The 26762-nt window shown below is 35.5% G+C and overlaps 1 protein-coding gene across 6 annotated transcripts in view; it reads right to left on the bottom strand.

Annotated features, from left to right (window-relative positions):
* The window catches only part of ZNF280D (zinc finger protein 280D), a 141359-nt gene extending 114875 nt beyond the window's left edge, over positions 1–26484 (bottom strand). For 4 of the 6 annotated variants that reach the window (XR_006961282.1, XM_047075065.1, XM_047075068.1 and 1 more), the window contains exons 1-6: positions 26374–26422; positions 9927–9970; positions 9750–9818; positions 6736–6882; positions 4580–4645; positions 4341–4480 (exon numbers count right to left, since the gene is read on the bottom strand). Coding sequence is in view for 5 of the 6 variants with exons in the window: in XM_047075065.1 (XP_046931021.1) it covers positions 4341–4480; positions 4580–4645; positions 6736–6882; positions 9750–9777 (381 nt within the window). In the remaining variant the exon portion in view is untranslated. Of the gene's footprint in view, positions 1–4340; positions 4481–4579; positions 4646–6735; positions 6883–9749; positions 9819–9926; positions 9971–26373 lie in introns of all 6 variants that reach the window. The other 2 variants (XM_047075066.1, XM_047075067.1) reach the window with 2 other exon arrangements.
* Positions 26485–26762: the final 278 nt, after the last annotated feature.

Here is a 26762-nt window from a genome sequence, read left to right as displayed (position 1 = left end):
AACAGACACTAGACTGAGATTCAGAAGACTGGCACATTTAACTATGTAACCTTGGGCAAGTCACTTCTGAGCTTCAAGTTATTCACCTATCAAACTGAAATAATGGCCACAATTGTGTTTTAAATGTACTTGTACTTCATGACACATGTATGTATTAAATTAAGTAGTTGTCACATTACTAATAAAAACCTAACGTTATACCCTATTTTATAAATAGGTAAACTAAGTTTAGGTGTGGTTACAAAAGGCTTCCCAATACAGCTGCTTGTTGTTGATGTAGCTGTAATTAGAATCGAGGCCTTATTTCCAAGGCTATACCATTAGGCTATATCACACTAACCTTATTATAAGTGATAATAATATATCCCTGCCATCTGCAAGAGATCTCAAAGAGATATTGAGGTATAAAGATATTCCATGAAAAAGTGTGTGTGCACACACCAAAAAATGAAAAACTGTAATTATAATTTATTAAAAGCAGTGGCTTCCTAACTTCAGAGTAAATTCCCTTAAATAGAGGGGTCTCAATTCATTCCAGAATATATGACATTCTTAACTTTGGAAATTAGAATCACTTGGAGAGTTTTTTACAATATTTCATCTGTAGGACCCACACAGACCAACTGGCACAATCTCTCCTTTTAAGAACTTACAAGATTGGGAAACACCAACTGAGGTGTTTTGATTTTAAAACTATGCCCAGAGAAATAAATATTCTCAGCTAGAAAAAGCTCTAGTTTCTAACTTTTATAACACTAACATACAACCCTTCCTTTTGTTTTTCTTTCTTCTTCCTGGGTCCAAGTCAGAAAGATTTTTTATCAAACTGAATTAAATAACAAAGTTTCTTTTTCCAGTTTTCTATCCTGCAAAAGCCAACAACTTATGGAAAGTATACTGAGTTGACAACTTATGGAAAGTATACTGAGTTAATGTGATCCAACTAATACATTTCAAGTAGCTTTCCAACTTTTGAAATCCCAGAAATAACCTGCATAACCTTAGGATCCAAGATAGAGTCAGTGGTCTGGGTAAAATCTCTCACTTTAGAAATTAAGAAAATGAGGCTCAAAGAGGTTTTGACAATGCTAAGGAGCAAGGTTGAATCAGCATTCAAGTCTCTTGCTTCAATCTAAGTTTTTTAACTTAGAGCTGATATCACTATGAGTTATTATTTCAGATAATAATTATCTCAAGTCATTAACAACTCAGGGGACAGAAACATTTGCCCAAAGATATTCTTATTTTTTTATGATATATAACCTCTTCAAAATATAAGTGGGAGTTGAATTTACTTAGCCATAGATTTAAAAATCTATAGCCTTCCTTTTCATTTTTACATAAATTGCAATTAAAATAACTTTTATGAAAAATAAAACCTCAGAATATCAGTTTTAGTGCTAACAGATCTGCAGATTACTTAATAGTAATATGAAATACAGAAAAAATATATTATTCCTCACAAAAGTATTTGGATTCAGTTCTGGTTTTGAATTTGGACATCTGCAAGAAAATTTATAGGTGCTTTGGAAGTTTCCCTTATTGTCAAAAGAACAAACATTTTCATTAAAATTTATTATTTCTCTAAGGCCAGTGCCAAATAGCTTATGATAGATATACATGAAAAAAGCACTAATTCAATTCCAACTAATAGCAAAGAACCTTTACATTTTGGGTAACGTTTTGTTTTAGTACTCTAACTCCTTGGTTTCAGGACCCCTTTAACACATTTAAAAATTACTGAGGGCCCAAAAGGTTTTATTTAGTTGGGTTATATCTATTGATATTTATAATATTAGACATTAAATATTTACTTTAAATAACAATAAACCCATTATAGATTAACATAAATAACATTTTTATGAAAAGTGACTATCCTACAACACATAAAAAATTAGTGAAAAGAATGGCACTGTTTTACATTTCTGAAAATCTTTTTAATGTCTGGCTTAATCAAAAACAGTTACAGATTCATATCTGCTTCTGTTTTCTATCTGTTAGAGTATGTTATTTTATTTGAAAAATATAGAGAAAATCTGGCTTCATAAAGATATATAGTTGAAAAAGGGAGTATTTTAATAGCAAGTTGGGATAACTATGGGTACACTTCTTTGATACCACACCAAAATTCAACATTGATATTTTCTTAAAGATTTACTGCAATGTGGAATCTGACTCCTTATCACTGAATTTTTTGTACTTTGTTAAAATAAAACCTATTAGTCTATCTTACACTTTGAATGATCTTTTACACATGCATGATTTTACAATATCATGCACTGGTTATTTCAAAAATACTGGTTTCTGTGAATTATGATTATCTTCCAAATGTTAACAGAATCCACTATACAATAACAAAAAATCACATTTATTAACTGTACCACCCATCAGAAAAGTCTTTAAGTACTGGGAAGCTGTCAGATCATAGTGGCTGATACAAGTTTTCCAAAATTCTAATTTGTGCTTGAAAGCTCAATTTTATTATTGGGAAGAAATGCTATCAGTTATTTTCCTTTAAGTGTGCACTTTGTTCAGTTTTGAGGAAATGTCTACCAAATAACCAAAACTGAATACCTCACAATGTGCAGCAAACAAACTCTCAAGTGGCCTTTATGATCCCCACCCCATGGTGTTCATGTCCTGCATGATTCCCTTCCTTTTAGTGTGGGCAAGGCATGTGACTTGCTTCTCACCAAGAGAATACAACAAAGGTGACAGGATTACATGATTTTGTGCATGTGATTACATTAGATCAGCATGGCATTCTGCTACATATTCTCTCTCGTGGGCTTTGAGCATGTAAGAAGCCAAACTGGGAAAACTCAGGTGGCAAAGCCAGCCAAAAGCCAGTCATTTAGTGAGATTCTCAGTCTAACCCTTAAGAAACTGAATGCTGCCAACTACCATGAGAACTTGGAAGCAGATACGTCTCCAGTCAAGCTTCAGATGAGATCACAACCTCAGAGCCCACACCCTGAAAGTAGCTTCATGAGAACCTGAAGCAGAGGATCCAGCTAAGTCATGACCTGACTCCTAACCCACAGAAACTGTGAGACAATGTGTGTGGTTTTACACCATGAAGTCTGTGATATTACTGATACACAAAAATAAATAATATACTATGGCTTGTTGTGTTTTCAATTAAAAGTAGTCTTCTATTTTTTAGAAAGTGGGTAGTTTAGCTCACAACTGAATCACATAAGTGCTTTTCCTTAAGATAATCATCAAACTTTGGAAACAATAGTGCTTTCGCATACTATTTCATCACACAAAATATTTTTAAAAGACACATAGAAAGGTAGAGATTTAACAAAATTAATAACATTTCATCAAGGAAATTGAGCATGAATATTTTTTATTGGGAGTGCACAGTGGGGACGAATATAAAAAGTACTCATACAGCTTGGTACCACTGTCTTGATTTATACTAAGGCACCAGCAGTTTACCCACCATTACTTCTGCATCATCGGTGCATATGTCAACACAGTAGAAAAGGCAAATCATGTCTTTGTATTATCATGAGAATAGTGTTGACTCTCAAAACCCATGGAAGAGTCTCAGAGGAACCCCAGGGACTGAAGACTATACTTTGAAAACTGCTACACTAAGGCAATGGTTCCATTTTAAGTATATATTAAGTATACACACATACACACACGCACATACCTATATGTACATATGTATACAAATACATAGAAACTATGGGTTAGTCTGGATTGAAATTCTAGATCTATCATTTGCCATCTGTGTGACCTTAAATGAATTATTTAACCTCTGTGAGCCTCAATTTCCTCAACTATAAAACAGGAAAAATAATAATAGTGCCTCTTCACAGGGTCGTTTAAGAATTAAATGATTAATTTATGTATAGCATTTACAACAAAGCCCCATAAATATTACAAATATTAACTATTACCATTAACTATTACTTTTTCTTAAGAATTTTTTAAGTGAACTAAATTATGAAGGTATATTTTCAGAATAAAAAGCTACAATGTCCTCTTAAAAGTTTTCCAATTAAGAACTAAGAACATTTGACCCAGTTTACAATTTTTGCCATTATGCAATATTCGTAATACTTTTATTCATGTTTTGTTATCGCAAATTCCAATACCTTACTATTTAAGTGTGTTACCTGATTTAGGAACAGACTACATCGGTAGTTCCTTCCAATATTACTCCGGATACTGAGCTATCATATAGATAGTGACATTCCTGATGCTGATTATGCTTCTATTGGATGACTACCCACGACAATGCAGAATTTTAATTGGCATTGTTTATACTGATAAATAATATCCAATGTATCCCTGAGCTGTGTAGTTTTAGAAACACTTACAGGTTTAGACAAAGGCTGAACAATAACAGAACTATCTGAAGATCTAGATTCAGGATGAAAATTTACAGGCGAGGCAGCCACTGGATTTGATGCTGGGTTCGTGTAGTGTTGATTTGTAGGCTTGAATGCAGCAGTAATACCTGTATTTTAAAATTAAACAGTGCATTGAATATATTTAGATATAATCAATGATGTCAAAATACTTCACTTTAAAATAAAATACTAAAATAATACTGTACCTCGACTGAGCGCACCATTCTTTATTCCCCTTGAATATGAGCTGGGGTTTACTCTATTCAAAATATCTACAAAAAATTATAGTGATTTTAAAATTCATTATTTGAATAAAACAGAAATCATGAATTGAAATAATCAAATAGATTCCCAGAAGAAGTATATAAGTTATCACTGATTTAAGAATACAGTTAATTTTGGGGTACCTGGTGACTCAGTCGGTTAAGTGTCCAACTTTAGCTCAGGTAATGATCTCATCAGTCCTGAGTTCGAGCCCTACATCAGGCTCTGTGTTGACAGCTCAGAGCCTGGAGACCATTTTGGATTCTGTGTCTCCCTCTCTGTCTGCCCCTCGCCCAGTTGTGCTCTGTCTCTCAAAAATTTTTGTCTCGGGGCACCTGGGTGGCTCAGTCGGTTAAGGGGCCGACTTCGGCTCAGGTCATGATCTCATGGTCCGTGAGTTCGAGCCCCACATCGGGCTCTGTGCGGACAGGTCAGAGACTGGAGCCTGTTTCAGATTCTGTGTCTCCCTCTCTCTCTGCCCCTCCCCTGTTCATGCTCTGTCTCTCTCTGTCTCAAAAATAAATAAATGTTAAAAAAATTTAAAAAAAAATGTTTGTCTCTCAAAAATAAACATTAAAAAATATATATGATTAATTTTAAAAATATAGATCTTTATCTACCAAAGAAACAAGATTACTAGCCTTGTTTTATAGAATAAGAATACTTTCTAATTGTAACTCAAAATCTAAAAGCCAGAAGTAAAAGATTAATAAATCTGACTACATATAAGTCAAACTTTCTAAAGTTTCTTTCATGGTAAAGAAAAGGTCCACATAATAAAAATCTTCCAAAAATATATGTATATGCAGTCTATAATTAGCATATGTATCTTTCTTTCAGTGATGACTCAGGATCCTACCACTCAAAATCAAACCTTATCTATCCTCCATATCCCACTCACACCTCTAGAAGCCTTGGAAGTGTTATTATAAGGGATCTCACTGGATTATCTGTAGCATTACTTTTGAGTTGTTTTTTTTTCAATGTATTTATTTTGAGAGAGACACAGAAAGCCCAAGCTGGGGAGGGACATAGAGAGAATCCCAAGCAGGCTCCACGTTCAAAGCGGAGCCTGACACAGGGCTCGATCTCACAACCATGAGATCATGTCTGAGCCAAAATCAAGAGTCAGACACTTAACTGACTGAGACACCCAGCTGCCCCTACTCTGAAGAATTCTGAAAGGGAAAAACTAGCAGAGATTGCAGACTAAAACAACTTACAGTTTATCAGGGTATCTTATAACTTAAGGGGTTTCAAATTTACCAGTATACCTGAAGTCAATCTGAGCCTAATTTAACTTTCAGGATCACTTGAAAGTTCCTGATTCTGACATGTGTGTTACCTCTGTAACTTCTAGATTTTTTGGTAATCAAGCTAAAATTGGAAGAGTGGGGATTTGCCAAAACCTGCTGGTCAGGAAAAGGTAAAAGCACAAACAGTACCAAACCTCATAAAAATTTCCTTTTTACCTCACAGTAAAAATAGAACCAGATCACATAAAATAACTCTATAAAGTAAAGGCCACACAAAAGTAGAGTTGTTTTCTGATAATGGCAATGCAGTACTGTATATCTAAGCACTACAAATGTCTTACAGAATAAAAACCTGTTCAAACAACCTGACACCATTTTCATTCAGAAATTTAAGATTAAGTATTACTTCAACCATTTTTTAGTGGCTGTATTCTACAAAACACAAGTTTGTACCCTCCTACCTAGCAGTTCTATATAAACACTTGACTCATATTCCACATACTAAAATATTTTATGGCTTATACCTTAACAACAATAAATTCATTTAAATTCTGCATCTTAACAGTCCAGAAGAGAATTTCTACTGGGGTCAACCTCCTTTTGGAAAGAATTATTCTAAAACTAATATACATTGTTCTAGTTGAATACTGTTATCAGTCATCCCCAATTGGTATAAATTCAACATGACCTTAACCGTCATGTTTTCAGTAACAGAATTTGAGTAACTATTTTATAATATGGTAATATTCCAAGGAACTTATGTCCTTATAAAGCAGTTCACAAATTTTCCCATTAGAAACAATATTTTATAAAACTTGGCTTCACTAAAAGTAAATGCTTACTTGAAATTGCTGGTTTTGAACTTGATATCTCTCCAACAAAGATTGGCTCATCATCATCATCATCCTCAACCTCTTTTACTTTCTTCTGCCATGGTTCCAACTCTTCTTCTTCACATTCCATAAAGAGTTCTGCCATTTTTGAATTATCTAATTTCCAAAAGGAGAGAAGAAAACCTTATTTTCAAAAAGAAAAATACACTTTTAAAAATCCATAGTATATTTAAAATCTACTTTAATCATCCTAATAGCAATGTGACTTGATATTTGTAGATAGTGCATGGCAGCAAGTGAGAAACTCAGAGCTCACTCTCTAAGATACAAACCAATTTAGACAGATAATGGTTGACAGTAGTAGTTATTTAATGGAAAAGTCAAAATGAGTTCTAGTCATATGCCTGGAATATAATTTTATCTACAAAAGGACTGTACCTAACCATTATCGGGAGGAGGGGGGGATATTAACAAATGGGAAATAAACTAAGACTAGGAGGCATCTCCTGGGAGATATACTTAGTAAAACTAAACCAAATTCAGGAATTCTAGACACAAAGCAGTGATGAGATGCTAGACTAAAATAAGGGAACAAGGTGAGACTTATTCCATTTGGGGCAAATTAGACCATTTCTCACCTAAAGAAACAGACCAAAGAACATGCAGTAAATATGAACATACACCATCCTAGAAGTTCTGACCAAGAACAGAACTCCTACGAAGCATTTTAATACTTCACTCTTAAATATTAATGGACAATCAATAAGCACCAGAAAGTTTAGGAAAATCTCCTGTCTTTTAGAACAAATCAATAAAAAAGATAAAGAATCCTAAGGAAAAGAAATAATGCAGAGAGCAAGAAAAATATTAAAGAAAATACAATTTGCATCTTTAGAGATATTAGATAAGAAAGAATGTTATAAAAAGTAATATTCACAAAACAAAAAATAAGATTAAAAATATGATAGGAACTCCTGGGTGGGTCAGTCGGTTAGGCATTCCACTCTCGATTTCGGCTCTGGTCATGATCTAGCAGTTCCTGGGATTCAGCCCTGAGCTGGACTTTGCACTCATGACCTGTGCGGAAATCAAGAGATGGACGCTTAACCAACTGAGCCATGCAAGCGTCCCTGGACTATCTGACTTTTTAAACTATCTGCATATATTGATTGCTTTAAGCTAAGATGGAGAAAAAAGAAGAGGAGGAAGAGGGGAAGAGGGGAAAGAAGAGAAACAGTACTGAAGGCCTAGACTTATATCCCAACTAGATATAAGTGGTGCTTAACTGATACACAGAATGAGATGGGTGGTGGTCTACAAAACAAACAAACAAAAAAACCCTCCAGGGTTCTGGCTTTGACAATAATATATTTCATTTATCATTTAAATATAGTCATTTCTAAAGGTAATTTTTTATTATATTAAAGTAATGCCACTTCTACTTTTGACTCAAAATTAGGATAATGTTCTACCAGGTCTTAAAACATACTAACTGAAACAATTCTTTGATGGCATACAAAAGAAATACCTTATCAAATTAAGAACCATTATTTTATAAATTTTTAAATTTTTTCCTTTCTATAAAAGTATGTCACAAATCATTTCCTGTCTTAACATTATTTAAATGTTAATAGTCCACCTACCAAAAAAAAGAAGGCCTTTCCATTTTCCCAAAGGTCATAAACATATTAATTGATCCCTTTATTTTCTAAACTATAATGTTTTATTAACTACATAGAGTTCTTCAAGTAAAGTAACTAAAAATATTACTATATGTCCAAGACCAAACTGAACTCTTTGAGTGTATTTCTCTACACACTAGACAGGCAGTAAGCACATAGTATATAATAATCTATGGCTAGGAAACTAAGTGCAGTTAGGCAATGCCTCGCTTTTAAAAGTTAGGGAAACTTGTAAATGGATAATAAAAGTTTCCAGTTAGTATATGTTATGGGCTAAATTGTGTTTCTCTAATATTCATGCATTAAAGTCCTCACCATCAGTACCTCACAATCTTAATGTGTTTGGAGACAGGGTCTTTAAGAGATAATGAGATGAAAATGAAGTTATCAGGGTGGGTGCTAATCCAGTATGACTGATGTCCTTAAAAGAAGAGATCATGAGGCGCCTGGGTGGCTTAGTCGGTTAAGCGGCCAACTTCGGCTCAGGTCATGATTTCGTGGTCCGTGAGTTTGAGCCCCGTGTCAGGCTCTGTGCTGACAGAGCCTGGAGCCTGTTTCAGACTCTGTGTCCCCCCCTCCCTCTGACCCCCCCCCCCCCCCGTTCATGCTCTCTCTCTCTCTGTCTCAAAAATAAATAAACGTTTAAAAAAAAAAAATTTAAAAAAAAAAAAATAAAAAATAAAAAAAAAAAAAAAAGGAAGAGATCAGGACACGGATGAAGGACATGCTTAAAGGTAAAACCATCCAAAGACACAGGAAGCATATGGCCATCTCTAAGCCAAGGAGAGAGACGTGATACAGATCCTTCCCTTATGGCCCTCAAAAGGAATCAAACCTGCCAACACCTTGAACTTGTACTTCTAGACCCTAGAACTGTGAGAAATTCTGAAATAAAGTTCTGTTGTTTAAGCCATCCAGTCTATGATACTTCATTATGGAAGCCCAAGCAAACTAATACAGAAGACAAAGATCTTGTTCATTCTTCTTAACAGGGTAGTGCCACTGTCAATACATTCAGGATACATGTTGAGAAAAAAAATTTTTAAGACACATAACATCTTTACATTTTTATAAATAATTATATTTTTGTCTATGCATAGAAAAAATACAGGTAATTATATACACCAAACTAGCAGTTATCACTGAGCGTAAGAAAAAAACTTCATTTCTACTTTACTCACGTTTTAATTTACATCATTTTTTATGTGAGCATGTTACTCCAATAAATTTATGTTTTTCTGTCTTTAAGAAAGTGTGCCTATCCTTCCTTCTTTCTACTGAAGCAAATTTATCAGTACAAAAGCCACGTATACTATTATCAGTCGTGGCAGCAACACTTACTTTTTGGCTGAAAAGGGTTGTCGCCCATCAAGTTGCAGAGTTGACTTTCTGTAAATTGTCACCTGAGTACTGACACATGATATCAGTCAATTTTATGAGTCACTTTAATGCCAAATATTGAAACATGAAACTTGGGGTTCAGAAATTCTTGGATCTAATTTTGATCTCAAAACTCACCATGTGATTCCAGACAAGACAGCAATTTGTATCTGTTTTCCTTCCTATAAAATAAAGATACCTAGTATTAGAGTGGATCTCATTAAATTAAGTGTACACATATTTAATCTTTTTTCCTATAAAAAGCTCAATTTTTAAGTTTGATATGTCTGACTTTTACTTACAACTCACTTTACATAATTGGTTCATTCAAGAATTTAGTAATAAAAATGGTAATTCTCTTAAGTACTTACTACTTGAAAAAGTCTGAATTATTAAAAATAATTTTTTAATCTTTTTGTAAAAATGAGTAATCACCTCATAATGTATTGTTTTAGTAAGTCTGAATTTTGAAATGCTAAGTGATACTAATCTTTAACTGTTACTTATTCATGTTTCAGGTATAAGTGTAATTACTTCCATAAGAAAACATAACTTTAAATAAATTGTATTTTTCTTATTTTTTACCAAAGAATTTAAAAAGAAAGAAATTAATTAGATATATTTCAGTGTAGATTAATTCATCCAAAAATAACTACTCATTGGGGCACCTGGCTGGGTCAGTCACAAGAGCATGTGACCCTTGATCTCAGGGTTGTGGGTTCAAGCCCCAAGTTGGATGTAGAGATTACTTAAAAAAATAAATAAACTTGGGGCGCCTGGGTGGCTCAGTCGGTTAAGCGTCCAACTTCAGCTGGGGTCATGATCTCATGGTTCGTGGGTTTGAGCCCCACATCGGGCTCTGTGCTGACAGCTCAGAGCCTGGAGCCTGTTTCAGATTCTGTGTCTCCCTCTCTCTATGCCCCTCCCCAACTCATGTTCTGTCTCCCTCTGTCTCAAAAATAAATAAACATCAAAAAAATAAATAAATAAATAAATAAATAAATAAATAAATAAATAAATAAATAAAATAAACTTAAAAAACATAAGTACTCATAGCCTTCATTTTTTTTAAGTTTATTTATTTTTGAAAAAGAGAGCACAAGTGAGGGTGAGACAGAGGGAGAGAGAGAGAGAATTGCACTCAGGCTCCACACTGCCAGCGCAGAGCCCAACGTGAGGTTTGAACTCAGAATGATGAGATCATCACCTGAGCTGAAATCAAGAGTCAGACACTTAACCAACTGAGCCACCCAGGCACCCCTTAATTCAGTTAAATAGTTATAGCTTATCTCTAAACAGTATCAGTATTACAAATATGTCAAGGAAATATATACATAACAATTTTTGCTCATGTTAAGAACCTACTGTTACCAAGAATACAGAATATTTTTTAAGTGCCACAATTACACAGCTTGAGACTCATATATATTTTTTATTTGAGTAGTTATAATCATATTGGCTCATACATAATGGTTATATTAAATATTACATAGTTGACACATAGATATTTTGCTAAGTGACCATACAAATATCTCTTACCAAAATTCTGTAATTAGTATTCAATTTACAAATATTCAATTAATGAATGACTTGTCTATATGAATAAGACATCCAGTGCCTATTATGACAGAGATGACTTTAAGATAACCTACTTCAAAAGCCTGAGGACCATAGTAGCCTACTATAAAAAGTTGGAAGTCCTCAGATGAAACTTGAATCATAAATTCAGCCTAAAGCTGCCCTGTGATATACAGTAGCCACTAGCCACATGTGACAATTTAAGTTTAAATTAATTAAAATTAAATAAAATGTAAAATTCAGTTTCTCAGTTTTACTAGCCACATGTCAAATGCTCAAGGCCACATGTGGCTGGTCGCTACTATATCGGACAGTGCAGCTACAGAACCTTACAATTGGACAACACTGGACTAACAAATCATTGCCATATTTTGTTCCGTTAATGAACAAACACTTTCATGGATTCTTTTGTCATCTCAGCCACTGAAGCATGCCAAAACTATCATCATAAAAACCTCTCAGGTCACACTGCAGAATTTTGGTGGTAAGGCATGGAATTCTATGAAGGATTAAGTTAGCTGTCACTGAAGTGGAATATCCAGCAAAGATATGCAGTGTGGATCTCAAAGTTCCAAAACATTTCTAATAGCTTCTACAGCTCAGACTTAGCCCCAAAATAGCCAGAAAAAAGAGAATACTCTACTTCAGCTACAGACTCATTTCATGCCAAGTTTAATACACTTGTTTCTATGAAGAAAAAAATGAATTCCAATTAACTGACTTATCAAAGACTGTTTAGAAAATGATTCATTCACTGTTGGGAGACTGCTTATATAAATAATTTTAATTCCTACTTCACTATTTTTTGTTTCAGCTTTTATATATCCAAAATTAAGCTATACCTTAAATAATTTTTTCTACAAATTTAAAAAAATCAGTAAAAATGTAGGTCTACATTCTTAATTGAAAAATTTACTTTTAGCCACTGATAGCTGTCACCTGATGCAATGTCACTGTGTTGAATGAAAGTAAGTCATTTGATCTGGTACATAAGCACACAGTATGACACAGGTGTGCTATGTACTAGATATAGTTCAATTTACTTTCTGATAAAAGATTAATTCCACAAACCCCAACTGTAGAGTCTGCACATTAAAAAAGAGCATTAGGCTAAAAGCCAGAAGAGGCAAGTTATAGCCCCCAGCACTACTACAACCTGCAGTCAAATCACCTTGTAATTTTGGGTCTCAGTTCTTAGTTCAACTAATAATCTCTATGGCTTAATTCAGCTCTCTACTCTGCTGTATACTGTGTACTTTAAACACTTATTAACAGTAAACAGTAAAACATGGTGAAGAATGAATGCCACATTCAAATTCTGACTCAACCATTTATTATCTGTACAATCTTGGGCAAATTACTCTCTGTGCCTTGCTTTACTTTATACATGCAACTTATTTCATGAAGTTACAGTGAAGATCAAATTAGATAACACACATAAAGTACACAGCTCTCTGCCTGGCACACAGAAATCATTCAATAAATCTTAACCATTTTTAACTCTTGGCTTAATCACATTCTGAAAAACTCTAAGAACAGATTACAATTTTGTTATTACACTAGAATTTTCAAGATATCAGCTGCGCATTTAGAAATTATTTTGTTTTTAGATCTTTATTACATTATTTCTTTCGCACAATGACATGTTAGCTTTATAAGTATACCTTCTAGAATGCAGCTATCAAATCTATCCTACCATATTTTCATCTTTTTAAGAAAGAAACATTTATAAACTAGTGAAAACACACATAACAATTTTAAACCCTCATATAAACATAACACACATACCTACAATTCATCAATACTGTTAAAATATATACTACCTGTCTCATAGGTTAAAACAGTATCTAATTAAAAAATACCAACATATAAAAATTAACATTACGATAAAATACCTGATATCATATCCATTAAAAAACACTTTCATTTTACATGCAACACTGTATTTTAATTTCTAAAAAAAAATCATTTTAAAAATGAGTAAGGGGCACCTGGCGGCTCAGTCAGTTACACATCTGGCTTCGGTTTAGGTCATGATCTCATGGTGAGTTCGAGCCCCACCTGCGTGGGGTACTCTGCCTCTCTCTCTGCTCCCCACCTCCCACACTCTCAAAAGCAAAGAAACAAACAAACAAACAAACAGTAAAACCCTTAAAAAAAAAAAAAATGAGTAGGTACCAAGTTAAATAAAAAAAAGAATGTGAGGAATACGGTGAATGGTTAAGTTTTCTATCTCCCCAGGCCCCAAAAGTCAGTTATTCAATAAAATAACCCGAGAAACCACATCATAAAATTAATGCTTTCTTCTCATCATAAAAGTAATATTTTAATAGGGAGTTTGCATTCCTAATCAAGAAATTAGCAACAGTAAAACCAGACAGAATTAACATAAAAGGGAAAATACAAAACTAAAATATAACGATTTTAAATAATGAAAATTTGTATTCAAAATAAGTACAGCATATATATGTTCAACCAACTCATAAATTTTGTCTAAGATTAACAAGCTAGCTGTAATCAAAACCACACTGAGATATCACCTCACGCCAGTCAGAGCAGCTAAAATGAACAAATCAGGAGACTATAGATGCTGGAGAGGATGTGGAGAAATGGGAACCCTTTTGCACTGTTGGTGGGAATGCAAACTGTTGCAGCCACTCTGGAAAACAGTGTGGAGGTTCCTCAAAAAATTAGCAATAGATCTACCTTATGACACAGCAATAGCACTGCTAGGAATTTACCCAAGGGATACAGGAGTACTGATGCATAGGGGCACTTGTACCCCAATGTTTATAGCAGCACTCTCAACAATAGCCAAATTATGGAAAGAGCCTAAATGTCCATCAACTGATGAATGGATAAAGAAGTTGTGGTTTATATACACAACGGAATAGTACTTGGCAATGAGAAAGAATGAAATGTGGCCTTTTATAGCAACGTGGATAGAACTGGAGAGTGTTATGCTAAGTGAAATAAGTCATACAGAGAAAGACAGATACCATATGTTTTTACTCTTATGTGGATCCTGAGAAACGTGACAGAAGACCATGGGGGAGGAGAAGGGGATAAAAAAAGAGAGGGAGGGAGGAAAACTATAAGAGACTCTTAAAGACTGAGAATAAACTGAGGGTTGATGGGGGGTGGGAGGGTGGGGAAAGTGGGTGATGGGCACTGAGGAGGGCACCTGTTGGGATGAGCACTGGGTGTTGTATGGAAACCAATTTGACAATAAATTTTATAAAAAAAAAAAAAAGCTAGCTGTAAGAAACACTAATAAACCTTTAACAATTTTACTTATGTACTTGGAAGTGTTTTTCAGTGGAGTAATTTGGATGACACAGGGTCACTGGTACACTGTTCAGAAAAGTTTGATCTGTCACTCTTTCCTCCTCACAAATTTCCCAAAAAATCAAGTATTCAAATCATTCCACTGACTTTAAAGCTTTGGTTTATGTTCTATTTCATTTTACAAACAATTCTTAGTCTTTATCACTAATAGCATACTGAAATGGAGGTCTATATTTTTAGAATTCTAATCCCAAATGAATAGAGCTTTAAGGATTCAAAGTGTGTTCTTAACTATGAGTAGCAATCTATTATTTCCAACCCTTGTTTTGTGATCTCTCAAGAATTTCCAACTATCTCAAGGAGATTACAAAAAAACTCATTTTAATGTTCATTACCTTAAAAGCATACACAATCTTTTGAGGACAGAGAGTCATTTTAAAAATTTCATTTTATAGCACCTTAATATCCATCACCTATTGATTCCACTGTGGAAATTAATTGTAACAAGGTTAGAAAACAGAGAATGATGTCTACCTTGGCATACATCACACAAATACAAACCTTAAAGCGTAAGCAATAAACCCTATATAATTGAAAAAGACCCACAAGTGAAATCTGATTTCATAAAATTCAGGTGTTTAAATATGAGATTTTATAAAGAAATTAACTTAGTAAATTTATTTACTAACATTAAGCAGATGAAACAAAATTTCAAATCAGTATTTTCTCCTTTTATGCCTATTTTTTAAAATGCTTTATTGTTAGAAAACTAAGTACCTTTTTGTAGAATCAGTCCAGTTTATCAGTTACTGTTAAAAACCACAGACTTATTTCTGAAAAAGGTACATTTCAATCACATAAAATGTACAATCAGAAACATCTGACCACTAGCAACTAAAATACTACAGACAAAATACTGAGAGATCATAGAAACTTTAGAAGCTATATCATCAAATTTTAACCAATTTCTGAAAGACTGTTATTTTTATTTTAAGTAGAATAATGTCTTTTGAAAATGGTCACTCCAAGTATATGAGAAAAGGTCTCCATAAGGGGAGAATATGGATACACTGTTTTATTTTTTAAATAAACCAAATATTTCAAATGTCATTTTAAAGAAGGATTATACATGCAGGAATCTTAACAGTGAACAAGCAAAGAGAGAATGGAAAGGGTTGGGACTCAGCCTTGGCTGGAGTTCCAGGAAAGGAAAGGAAAGGACGGGAGGGGAGGGGAGGGGAGGGGAGGGGAGGGGAGGGGAAGGGAGGATTCCATGCAGAAGAAATAACATGTGGAAAAGATCTATGACACAGCAAATATAAAAGAAACCAGTGTGAGTGGAAAAGAAAATCAAGGGGGTATATGGTAGAAGGTAAGACAGAAGTCAAACAACCGCAGCATCCTAGAGATCATATTAGGAATCTTGTCCGTAATCTAAGAGCAATGGAAAGCCAAAAAGGGGATTTTAAACAAGAACTGGTATAATCAGATTTGTAATACAGTGTCAAAATAACAGAATTTGAGTCTAAAATCAAAGAGACGGTAGTTTTATTCTATGCTGTCCTAATCATCCCCACTTGGAATACAGTGAGTATACTGGCTAGGATGCTTTCACCTATAAGTAACAGAAAACCCAATTCAAATTGGCTTATGCAAAAGAGAATTTTTAGCTCATTTACAGAACTAAATACAGGTGCAATTTAAACAATGATTTACAAAGTTGGCTTTTCTATCTATGTTCCTTGACTTCACCTCCTCTATGTTGTTTCTACCTTCAGAAGAGGTTTCCCACTATGAATGACTCCAACTTAACACCTTCCAAGATTCAAGTCCAAGACTCTAATATAGAGGGTTAGCTCTGATTGGAGTTGACTGGTTTGACTGGTTTAAGACATATGCCCTTCCTGAAGCCAATCACTATTGCTAAGGACTTGTAATAGGTTTAGTCCTAGATCACATACTACCCCTGGAACCAGAGGCACAACAACAACAACAACTAAGATAAAAATTGGTTCCCCAAAGGAAAATTAAGGTATCTGTTACCAAAGTAAAGGGGAATGAATGTTAGGTAACAAAAACAACAGATGTCCATTATAAGGAATTAGTATTAGCACTTTGTCTAGGTCAAAGGACTAAAGATATTTAACCTAGGAAACATGAGACTGTGGGGCAGGGGTGGTAGAAAAGAAAGCTATTTACAGGGATTTTAAGTTTGTCATGAGAAAGAAGGAAAAGAGTAGGTCTTGTTCTTTCTAGCTCAAGTGATAATAATAACAATACTAGTAATATTTACTTGTTTTGAATAAACAAGAATTTTATTCCTAGTGTTCAGCTTCAACACAACTACTTAATTTATTACACACTATTATGTTATCACAATTACAAATTATGTTACTAATAATAACAATTTATCATTACCATAAGCTAACATTAATTAAATGCACACATTATTTTGTCTATTCCTCAAGAAACTCTATGAGGCAGATACTATTATCATCCTCACTTCACAACTGTAGAAACTGAATTACTGAGGTTAAGTACCTTGCCCAAAGCAACACAATTAAGAGTAGAGCAAGGATTCAAATCTAGACACTTAAAATATCACAGATTCCAGCCATACACTACTTGCCTCCACCAGGAACAAGACCAAAATTACAGGGAGGCAGATTTCATCTCAACACAAGAACAGAACAATTCATGGTTAAATATCAGGAAATGAGACAAACTCAAGGTGTGATAGATCACCAAACAAAAATATGAAAAATTCAAGCATTATGTAATCGAAATGGTCACTTTCCAACATCCCCAAGGATCCTTCCAACCCTAATATAAATATACCCATCTGGCATAGATATGAAAATGTAAATTTTTGCCTAGACAAAGGGGATTTATTATTTCAGTGAATGTTGAATTATGAAAAGCCAATTTGGTATTATGAAAAGTCTTTCAGTAATCAAATCAACCATTCCCAAATATTTTCTAGAAACTCCAAGTTCAATATAATAAATGAAGCAAATGGGTTGAAGTTCAACACTGAGGATAAATGAGGATAACTGAGGATAAAAGCAAGTAAATTTTTGAAGAATAAGTAATAGTTGATAATTTTAATTAAATAATATAAGTTGAATTTTAATAAACCTGTTTGATGTCAACTCCCAATGATATCAAGATCTACTTCACAGACACGGATTCAGAGCAAAATCCCAAATATCAAATCATGATAAACCAACTGTTCAGATTTTTAACATTTTTGATGACACAAAAATCTTTAAAGTAGTATCAATAAGTAGAAGGCCTATGCTTCAGCAGACTGCTTATAACTATAAATCAATCTAAATCAGCAGAGTCATTAAAAGCTTCTACGTGAAAGGAATCCTTCATAAAAAAGGGTATGAGGAATCTCTTTTTGTACCACCTCCATTTCATCCAAGTAAAATTTCTGCTAACCCTGATCCAGGCTGCAATCCATTTGCTCTACTTATCACCACCCATTCTGTCAGTCAAAACTAACCTAAGCACCACAGTACAGCTACTACCTTTTCTACTGCACACACTGTATTCTACTGACAATCCGGATAACCCTCCTCCATTGCCAAAGCAAATTACCCTTTCTTCATTTACATTTTCCTTATCTTTCATCTATTTTAACTCAATTTCTTGAAACCTCCTCCTCAAATATTTTCTATATGCCAACAGACTGTTTCTCTATCTACCTGCTCCAATTTAACTCAATAGATTCTCCACATTTTCTTGCTCCTTAAATAGTGCAAAATCAAATTTTTCAGAGTTTAGTCTTCAGCCCTACACAAATTGTTACCTAAACAACAGATCTAATAAATTCCATTCTCTTAGGTTATCAGTTCTCAATAGCAGGGTATAAAATCATCAAATATTAACCTCCAACCTTGACTCCCCAACTCAGTTCCCGCCTATCATTTCCTAACTGCTAAAAACTACTATCTGGGTATTTAAACTCACCTCAAACTCAGTATTTCCAAACTGAACATAACTTCTCCACAAAAATTAGTCCTACTTCATGATTCATAACAGCCAAGAAGTGAAAACAAGCCAAATGTTCATCAACTGATGAATGAACAAAATATGATGTATCCATACAATGGAGTATTACTCAGCAATAAAAAATGAAGTACTGGTACATGCTACATGGATGAACCTTGAGAACTTTATGCTAAGTGAAAGAAGTCAGTCACATACTGTTTGATTCCATTAATATCAAATGTCCAGAACAGGCAAATCCACAGAGACAGAAATTAGATCAGTGGTTGCCAGGACCTGTGGAGTGGGGAGAGGCAGCTTAACAGTACCATTACCTGAAAGTTAATGGTCTGAAAGCTGAAAATACTACCTTGAGATTAGACGATTTTGATGATTGTATAACACCATGAATGTACTAAATGCCACTAAATTGTATACTTTAAAATAATTTAAATGATGAATTTAATATTATGTTAACCTGACCTCAGTTTATAAAAATTAGTTCTACTTCTCTTCTTCCACCAATAAAACTGTCATCCTTCTGATCTTGAGTCCTTAAAAGTGTTTCTCAATATTCCCCTCTTTTATTCATCATATCTAATCAATCAATTCCCCAGTCCTATATAGTCTTCCTTCAAAATATTTTCTACAACCACCCTTGATTTTCGATTCACTACATACTTGTTCAGGCACTTAGAACCTCACATCCATAGTAAGATTTACCGTGTAAGATTCACTTTATATCAGCCTCTCAGCATCCAGATCTATATGATTTCATCCATTTAACACAGAACCACCAAATTAACAATGTCACAAAAAAATGTTTTCATTGTGTCATTTATCAATTCCAAACTCCTCAGTAACACTCCACCAATCCATGCAGAGCTCGGTTATCCTAGTGCCAGAAGCTTCTAGAATCCAGTGAGGTACAGAACAGGCCAAATGTTTTAGAAACTGTCATTTCCACCAGTGATTGTTGCTGCCAGGCTGCAAGGCTAGTCCTATACTATCCAGCTTAAGCAAACAACATGCAATCCTGAGATTAAAGGGCTGAGGTTTGAATTAGGTAAGACCAAGGCATCATAGCCTACAAAATTAACATACAGCATTAGGCATCCAGTAAGTATTACAATAAATGAAATGCACTTTTTGAGATTCAATTCCTTCATCTGTAAAGGGCATATGATGATAATACCATCCATCTCAAAGAAGCATTTATTTTAAAGATAAAATATGATGTATAAATTTACTTTATAATATATAAAATACCACAATAAAAGATTGGAAACACATCTCTTGTGTTACAACTCCTCAAATAAACACAAATACTAACAATGTAGTGTCAAAAAAGTAAGGCCAATTTTCTTATTTACTTTTTCTCTATTCAACAAAGTTGAGAGCTCTATTACTTATTTTTAATCCTAGAACTTAATAAAGCCATTTTGTTTATGAGGGCCTTCCCATCAGCAATCAACAATCCTGTATAAAGTCAGATAATCTTAAACCCTAAATGGAAAAAGCAAAATAAGTAAACAAAGTAGGAGATAGGGATTACCTATACCTAAAACACTCAGACCCCTCCCAAGAGCTTTAGGCTTCCCTTCTCAAACTTGCCAAAGGTAACAATTACCCACAAAATAAGGAAAACACAGGGGTAAAGCCTAGAAGCAAGGAATATATTATTTCATAGACTAATGATCTTTGCTTTGGTTAATAGCCCTCAACTGAAAGACATGCAAGTAGCAGTCATGCTAAAGAAATCCCAAACCTGGCAAAAAAAAAAAAAAAAAAAAAAAAGTGTGTGTCTAATTAATTTCTAAGGATGGAATCTTAGAAGTCCACAAACCCCAACCTGAAATATTCAAGATATATTAATTTACTTAAAAATGACTACAATAGGGGTGCTCGGGTGGCTCAGTTGGTTAAGCATTCGTCTCTTGATTTTGGCTCATGTTGTGATCTCATGGTTCACGAGACTGGGCCCCATTTCAGGATAGCACTGGGCATGCATCCTGGTTAAGATTCTATCTCCCTCTCCCTCTGCCCCTCCCCTGAACATATGTGGGGTCTCTCCCTTAAAAAATAAAAGAAAAAGAAAAAAAAAGAAAAAGAAAAAGAAAAAGAAAAAGAAAAAGAAAAAGAAAAAGAAAAGGAAAGAAAAGAAAAGGAGAGAAGAGAAGAGAAGAGAAGAGAAGAGAAGAGAAGAGAAGAGAAAAAAGAAAAACTTCTAAAAATGATTATAATAAACCCATTACATATTAATATAAATATTTATGTGAAAAGTACTTCCCAAAACATTTAGAGAGGGGTGGCATTGTTTTATATTTTTGCAAAACCCATTAATATCTGCCTTAATAAAGACAGCTGTATTTTCTTATCTGCTTCTACATTTAATCTGTTGCACTACATCGTTCGGTTGAGAAATCCAGCCTCACAAGATACGTAGACGGTACAGAGAGGATCTTGTATAACCCTTGAAAGCACCTCAGGTCCCCAAGACCATGGTTAGAGAACTGCTACACTACATTAAACAAGTCAAAGCCTTTGTTTAAAAAAGAGAGCTAAATTACAGCTCACCAAAAATTTGGTATATACCAATGCCAAGGAGTAAAGTCACAATTTTAAATAGTTAGGGAATATTAAAGTGATGAGCACAACATTAAGAAAAAGCATTTATTAAGCAGTAGTTATGTATAAAGCATTGTATTTAAAAACACAAAGATGTAAAATGATACAACATCATTCCAAAAAATCAGTGTTCATCATCATATAATAAACCAGAAAAGCAGAAAAGCTTGCAATGAAAAATAATTGAAATAAGAAATATTTTTTATTTAATCCAGTTCGCCAAAAGGCCTAAATATTACACCCTGATTCTACAGGGTTTCAGTTAATCATTTTTTACTATAGAGGAGCTCTGAAGGTAAAGTTGGGAAGTAATGGAAGAAAAAATGCTAACAACAAAAATATTGTGGAACAGAAACGTCAAGGAATAACTTTTTAAGTACTACCTGCATTCATTAGAGATGGAGTGCAAACTGCTGAAAAACCTATCATGGCAGTAGATGGAGAGGCAGGAAGGTTTAATGTGTTAGAAAGGGGGCACTTTATATATCTGAAGGTCCAAATTAACCATTAACCTTCAATATACTATCAGAATCCACAGAAACAATTTTAGTTTTTTCTTTCTCGGGTAGTTCTAGTTGTAAAGATTGACATTTTATGGCTTTTACTGTTTCCTAGAAATCTTCAAACAATATCTTATTACTTTTAAACAGAATAAAACTCATTGTATTTGACAATTACTATGTGGGTCTACAGGATCCTTTTATAAATCTAAGATACATTATGCGATCATAGTGATTTTATTCTTCTTACATCTTGAAATAATTTGCTAATTCCATCATTCTGGGTATTATTTCACCACTGATAAACAAATATTCCCACCTATGCTTACAAAAGAAAATTATAAATGAGAAAACATAAGAACGATTTAATTGCCTAGAAGAATAATGCAACAGTTAAGTAAATCATCATCTTTCACTTTTCTTATCTTTCAGTTTTCTTATTGTTTTGCACAAAATATTGCATGAACTTTCCAAAAGATGACTAAAGACATTATCTTTGTAATCTGTGTCGAAAAGAAAAACTTTACTTCTACCCTTTCATGTTGTTGTACCTGAGGACCCATGAACTAAACTAACAAAAAAAACAGATTAACAGGAGAAAAAGCACAAAATTTTTATTAACATTTACACACACAGGAATTCACAGAAAAGAAGTAAAACTCAAAGAAGTGGTTAAATTCAAGGTCTCATATACCATTTTAACAAAGGAGAGGGGATTAGGGCTTTGAGAGACAATAAATCATGGGAAATAACTAGGAAATACATGGGAGGACTAATGGAAGATAAGGGTTATTTTCATTAGGTCTCTTTATGCAAACTCATCTTGGTATCAGCTCTCCATCTCAAAGTGATAAGAGTCACTCTTTCCTACTAAGGGGGCCCGGGGTGGGGGGAGAGGGATGTCTTCACAAAGGGATATTTATGCCTTGCTTTCAGGCAGATAACAGGACAGAAAACAATTTTTGCTTCTTTTAATTCCAAACTGCTGTCCACTCAAAATAATCCTTAGCTCAAAGTGGCATATGTTAGCACAGCATACCCTGATCCTTTTCATATGCTTTTATTTTAGTCTTCCCTAAATACAGTTAAGAACACAGAACTTTTTATTTTCTGCCCATTATGGGACAGAAGAAAACTGGCAGAGGACACATTTCACAATTATTAAATGAACCTGAAAATGAATGCAAAGATAGACAGCAAGCACCTTAGACTCTAATGATGAAAACAAGGAAATCTCAGACTAAATCTTCAGATGAGATTAACCTGATACAGTTCATAAATGGACAAATGTTAAATGCGGGTGTATATAATGATGACTAAAAGGAAATAGAAAATGTGGAAAATTTTTTTAATTCACTGGATTGGTTATGCTAACTGATATCTACAAATCCATAACTGAAAATATCTGGCAATTATGAAGCAAAGAAGATGGCCATCAATGCTTCAACAAAATTAAGACTTACGAAAGGTTTCAAAAAATTCTTCAAGTATTGCATTTAATGATGCACATGCAAAAGAAAAAAAAAAGCCCCAGAATGATAAGAACTTATCAGAAGTATTTGAAATCTGAAATCAGTATTTACAAGATAAATACACTCCAAGTTCATTCACGTATGACAGTTGACCAGTAGTTAGTTACATTCAAACAATGTTGCCCATTTCAGGTACACATACTTTCAAACCCTGAAAAACATTTACTAAAAATCTGGGCAACACAGGACAGTGAATCATCCTAAGCTTGAAAGATGCAGATCTACACAGATTCAGAAAAGGGTGGGAGCAGAACCAAGAGTAATAGAAAAATCACAAGAATGGACAAAAGAATTTTAAAATTCTGTCAGAAATACAACATGTGACAAAATTTTTCTAAGTTTGGAACTAGGTTAGTATTATTATCCAACAAGAAATTTTCTTGATTTGGCAATATCAGGAAGAACATGGTTGAACTTCTATGAATTTTCACAAATAGGACATAAGAAAAAGTCAACTGCACATAATCTGGGCTTTATACATATTTGATGACTCCTAACTATCCTACAAAAAACTAGTTTTTTTCTCAGCTCAATGCATTCTCAAGCATAAATGAATTCAAAAACCCTTGCATAAATTAACATGAAGAGAGATGTATTATAAAAAGACTACATGAGAGGTAGATATGCTCATTAAGAGGGTTAGAACTTATATTTGCAAAGGAATGACTTGAAAATGATAACCTATGACTGACAATAGTGCAGGGAATTCTTTCAGTGTATGGGGAAAGCTTCAATTACAAAACCATAAATTGCCAAGAAAAATATTTCTCATGCAACTAGGAAAAGAACTTGCAGAAACGAGGAATTTTGTCTAACCCTTCAACCACAACATTCTTTTGCACAGGTCTCAAAGTGGGAATAAAGGAAGATACTCTTCGTGTGCATACCAAAATTTTTAAAACGTGCATATCCATTGTAGTATGTGGTATATAATTAAATGCATAAAATATATATGTACAGAAGGTACAATTTAAACCTAACGAAGAGTAAACTATCAGTAAAATACAGAATGTGGGTTATTTTACAGGACTACTGGTAGCCTGGTCTCAAAGGTCAGTGTCATTCAAAAATAAAAAAGAGGGAACTACACTAAATTAAAAGAAACTAACAAAAACAAATGTAATGCATGACTGGATACCGGTTCCAAAATAAATCACTAAACAGAACATTTTGGGGACAATAGGAGAAATGTGAATACGTACTGCATATATATATATATATATATATATATATTAGATTGCAGGGATTATTCTTAACTTTAAGTGTGCTTATGGTATTGTGTTTATATGGAAAATTGGCCTTATTTTTATGACACACAGATAGACACATCCATCCACAGTACTTAGGTGTGAATTGTGGTATTTGCAGTGTGCTCTGAAAATGTTCACCAGAAAGAATTTAAGATAGGTACTTAAAGCAAATGTGACAAAGTGGCAACACTGTTTAAACTAGGTGGTAGGTTATATGTGTCCAGACTATTCAACTTTTCAATATGTTTGGGGAAAAAAATAACATCAAAACTTAATAAAAAGTTGAAAAACTAAGAAATGAAGTCTAAAAAACAAAAATGTAAAAGAAGGCGCAACTGAATATTTCTTAAATTTTGTAGGTGAGCCTCCTTGCTTCTCCTCACTCACCTTATTCCCACAGACAAAAAAAGAAATATAATATAGTGAATTGCGCACTGAGGTATCAGAAGACCTAAGGTTCTAGAAATGGTTCTATCACTCCTTAGCCATGACCTCATTAAAGATGTCTCCCTGAGGCCGTCTCCTGATCTTCAAGATGGTGCCATAAACACAGACCAGTGCAAAAGGGGTCTTCGGGTACAAATAAATTGTACCAACGGCAGATACAAATGCAAGATAACAGTTGTAACGGTATTTATACTGATGTTTCGAAACATCAAGAGCAAAGCAGCCGTAACAATTCTCTAAGCAAACCAGTGCCTTCCTTGGCACAGCAAGTTTCCGCTTAGGCAGCCTAAGTTGCCACTAATCCCAGAAAGCAGGACTTCTCTCTCACAAATGCTAAGAGGGGTCTTTTGTACTTTAAAACTCTACTCCGAGGCTTCAATTTTATGCTTAATGGCACTAAAAGATGTCAAATTCTTAAGACCCAGTCCAAATCTCAAAACAATAAAGTTTAAGTCCACAGAATTTTTAAAAAACCAATCTTTGCAAACAAAGAGAAACCCTTGGACCAAGGTCTCCCGTGCTTGCAGAAGCGGGTCCGCTTTGACGTTTCTCCTCTCTAGCAGATTTCTCCTTAAAAGCCTTCAAACTTGACGTAAGTTGGGAAGAACTTCCATCTCTAGAGCAAGATAAAACCTCAGAGTGAGCTCATTCTTTATGTCTCATTAAGTGAAACCTGAAAGCACGGTCAGTAAATTGTGTACCCAACTCCACGTTTCTCCTCAGGGCCCTTCTGCAGACAATAACGGGACTTCAAGGGCAGAGCAGGGAAAGTCCCTTTGACAAGAATGAGGGTGTGAGCGTGGAATGACTGGTCACCTGGGGGCGAGGGGTAGGGCAGCAGACAGGGGCCCTAGGGCCCTGGACGCCTGGAAGTTCGGGGCCCCCTTTGGTCTCTGTCTACCACTTTAGAGACTCCAGGGAGCGTCGTTGTGAAGGAGGCATGGGTCCCCGCCAAACATCGGCACAAAATGTACGGCGGACCAAAGGGAGTAGTCTCCAGAGGAGAGCCAAACCCAGGCTGGGGCAAACAGGCGCACAGGCCCTGGAAGGCGAGATGGAGGAGGCGGTGGAGGAGGCGGAGGAGGAGACAGAGGAAGAAGCGGCGAAGGCCTGCGCGGCCCCGGCCTGCCGCACCGAGCCGTCTGCCGCGTCGCGCCGGGATCCCTCCCCCGCCGGGGCCGGCGCAAGATGGCGGTCAGGCCGCCGCCGCGCAGCCGGTCCCCTCCCCCGCGCCCTGGGCGCTCTCGGCAAACCGCGCCGGCCTCGACACCCCCGGCCCAGCGCCCCCGGAGTGAGGCGGCGCAGGCCGCGCGGGAGGGCCTCTGCCTGCTGCAGCGCGGGGCGGGCGGGGGCGGGGGGCGCTTACCGTGAGCGGAGCGGATCGGCCTGACTGGGGCCCTGAGGAGGAGGAGAAAGAGGAGGAGGAAAAGGAGGAGCACGAAAAACTACACGGCGGCAACGGCGGCGGCTCCCATTGCGGAGCAGCAGATGAGCCGTGGGAAGGGGGGGGGGGGGGTTCTCGTGGAGCCGGCGCGCTGCCTCATGGGTAGGCTCCGGGTCAGCCTTCGCGCGTCCGGGCTCCCTTTCTTCTAGCCGACACGGGAGGCGGGCGCCGGCATGTGCGTCGCACCGCAGGCCTTCGAAGGCCGCGGCGCCCCACCACGCGCTGGCCGCGGGCGAGGGCTAGGGCCGGGGCCTGGCGAGGCTGTGAGAGCCCGCCTGCTTGTCGGCCCGGTCGGGCCAGCGGTCTCGAAA

The sequence above is a fragment of the Lynx rufus genome, unplaced genomic scaffold (genome assembly GCF_022079265.1).
Source record: "Lynx rufus isolate CCGP_SWC_20201006 ecotype Redwood Valley unplaced genomic scaffold, mLynRuf1.p SCAF_13, whole genome shotgun sequence".
Lineage (NCBI taxonomy): Eukaryota > Metazoa > Chordata > Mammalia > Carnivora > Felidae > Lynx > Lynx rufus.
The sequence above is the reverse complement of the archived record's forward strand: the minus strand, read 5'-3'. Positions and strand labels throughout refer to the sequence as shown.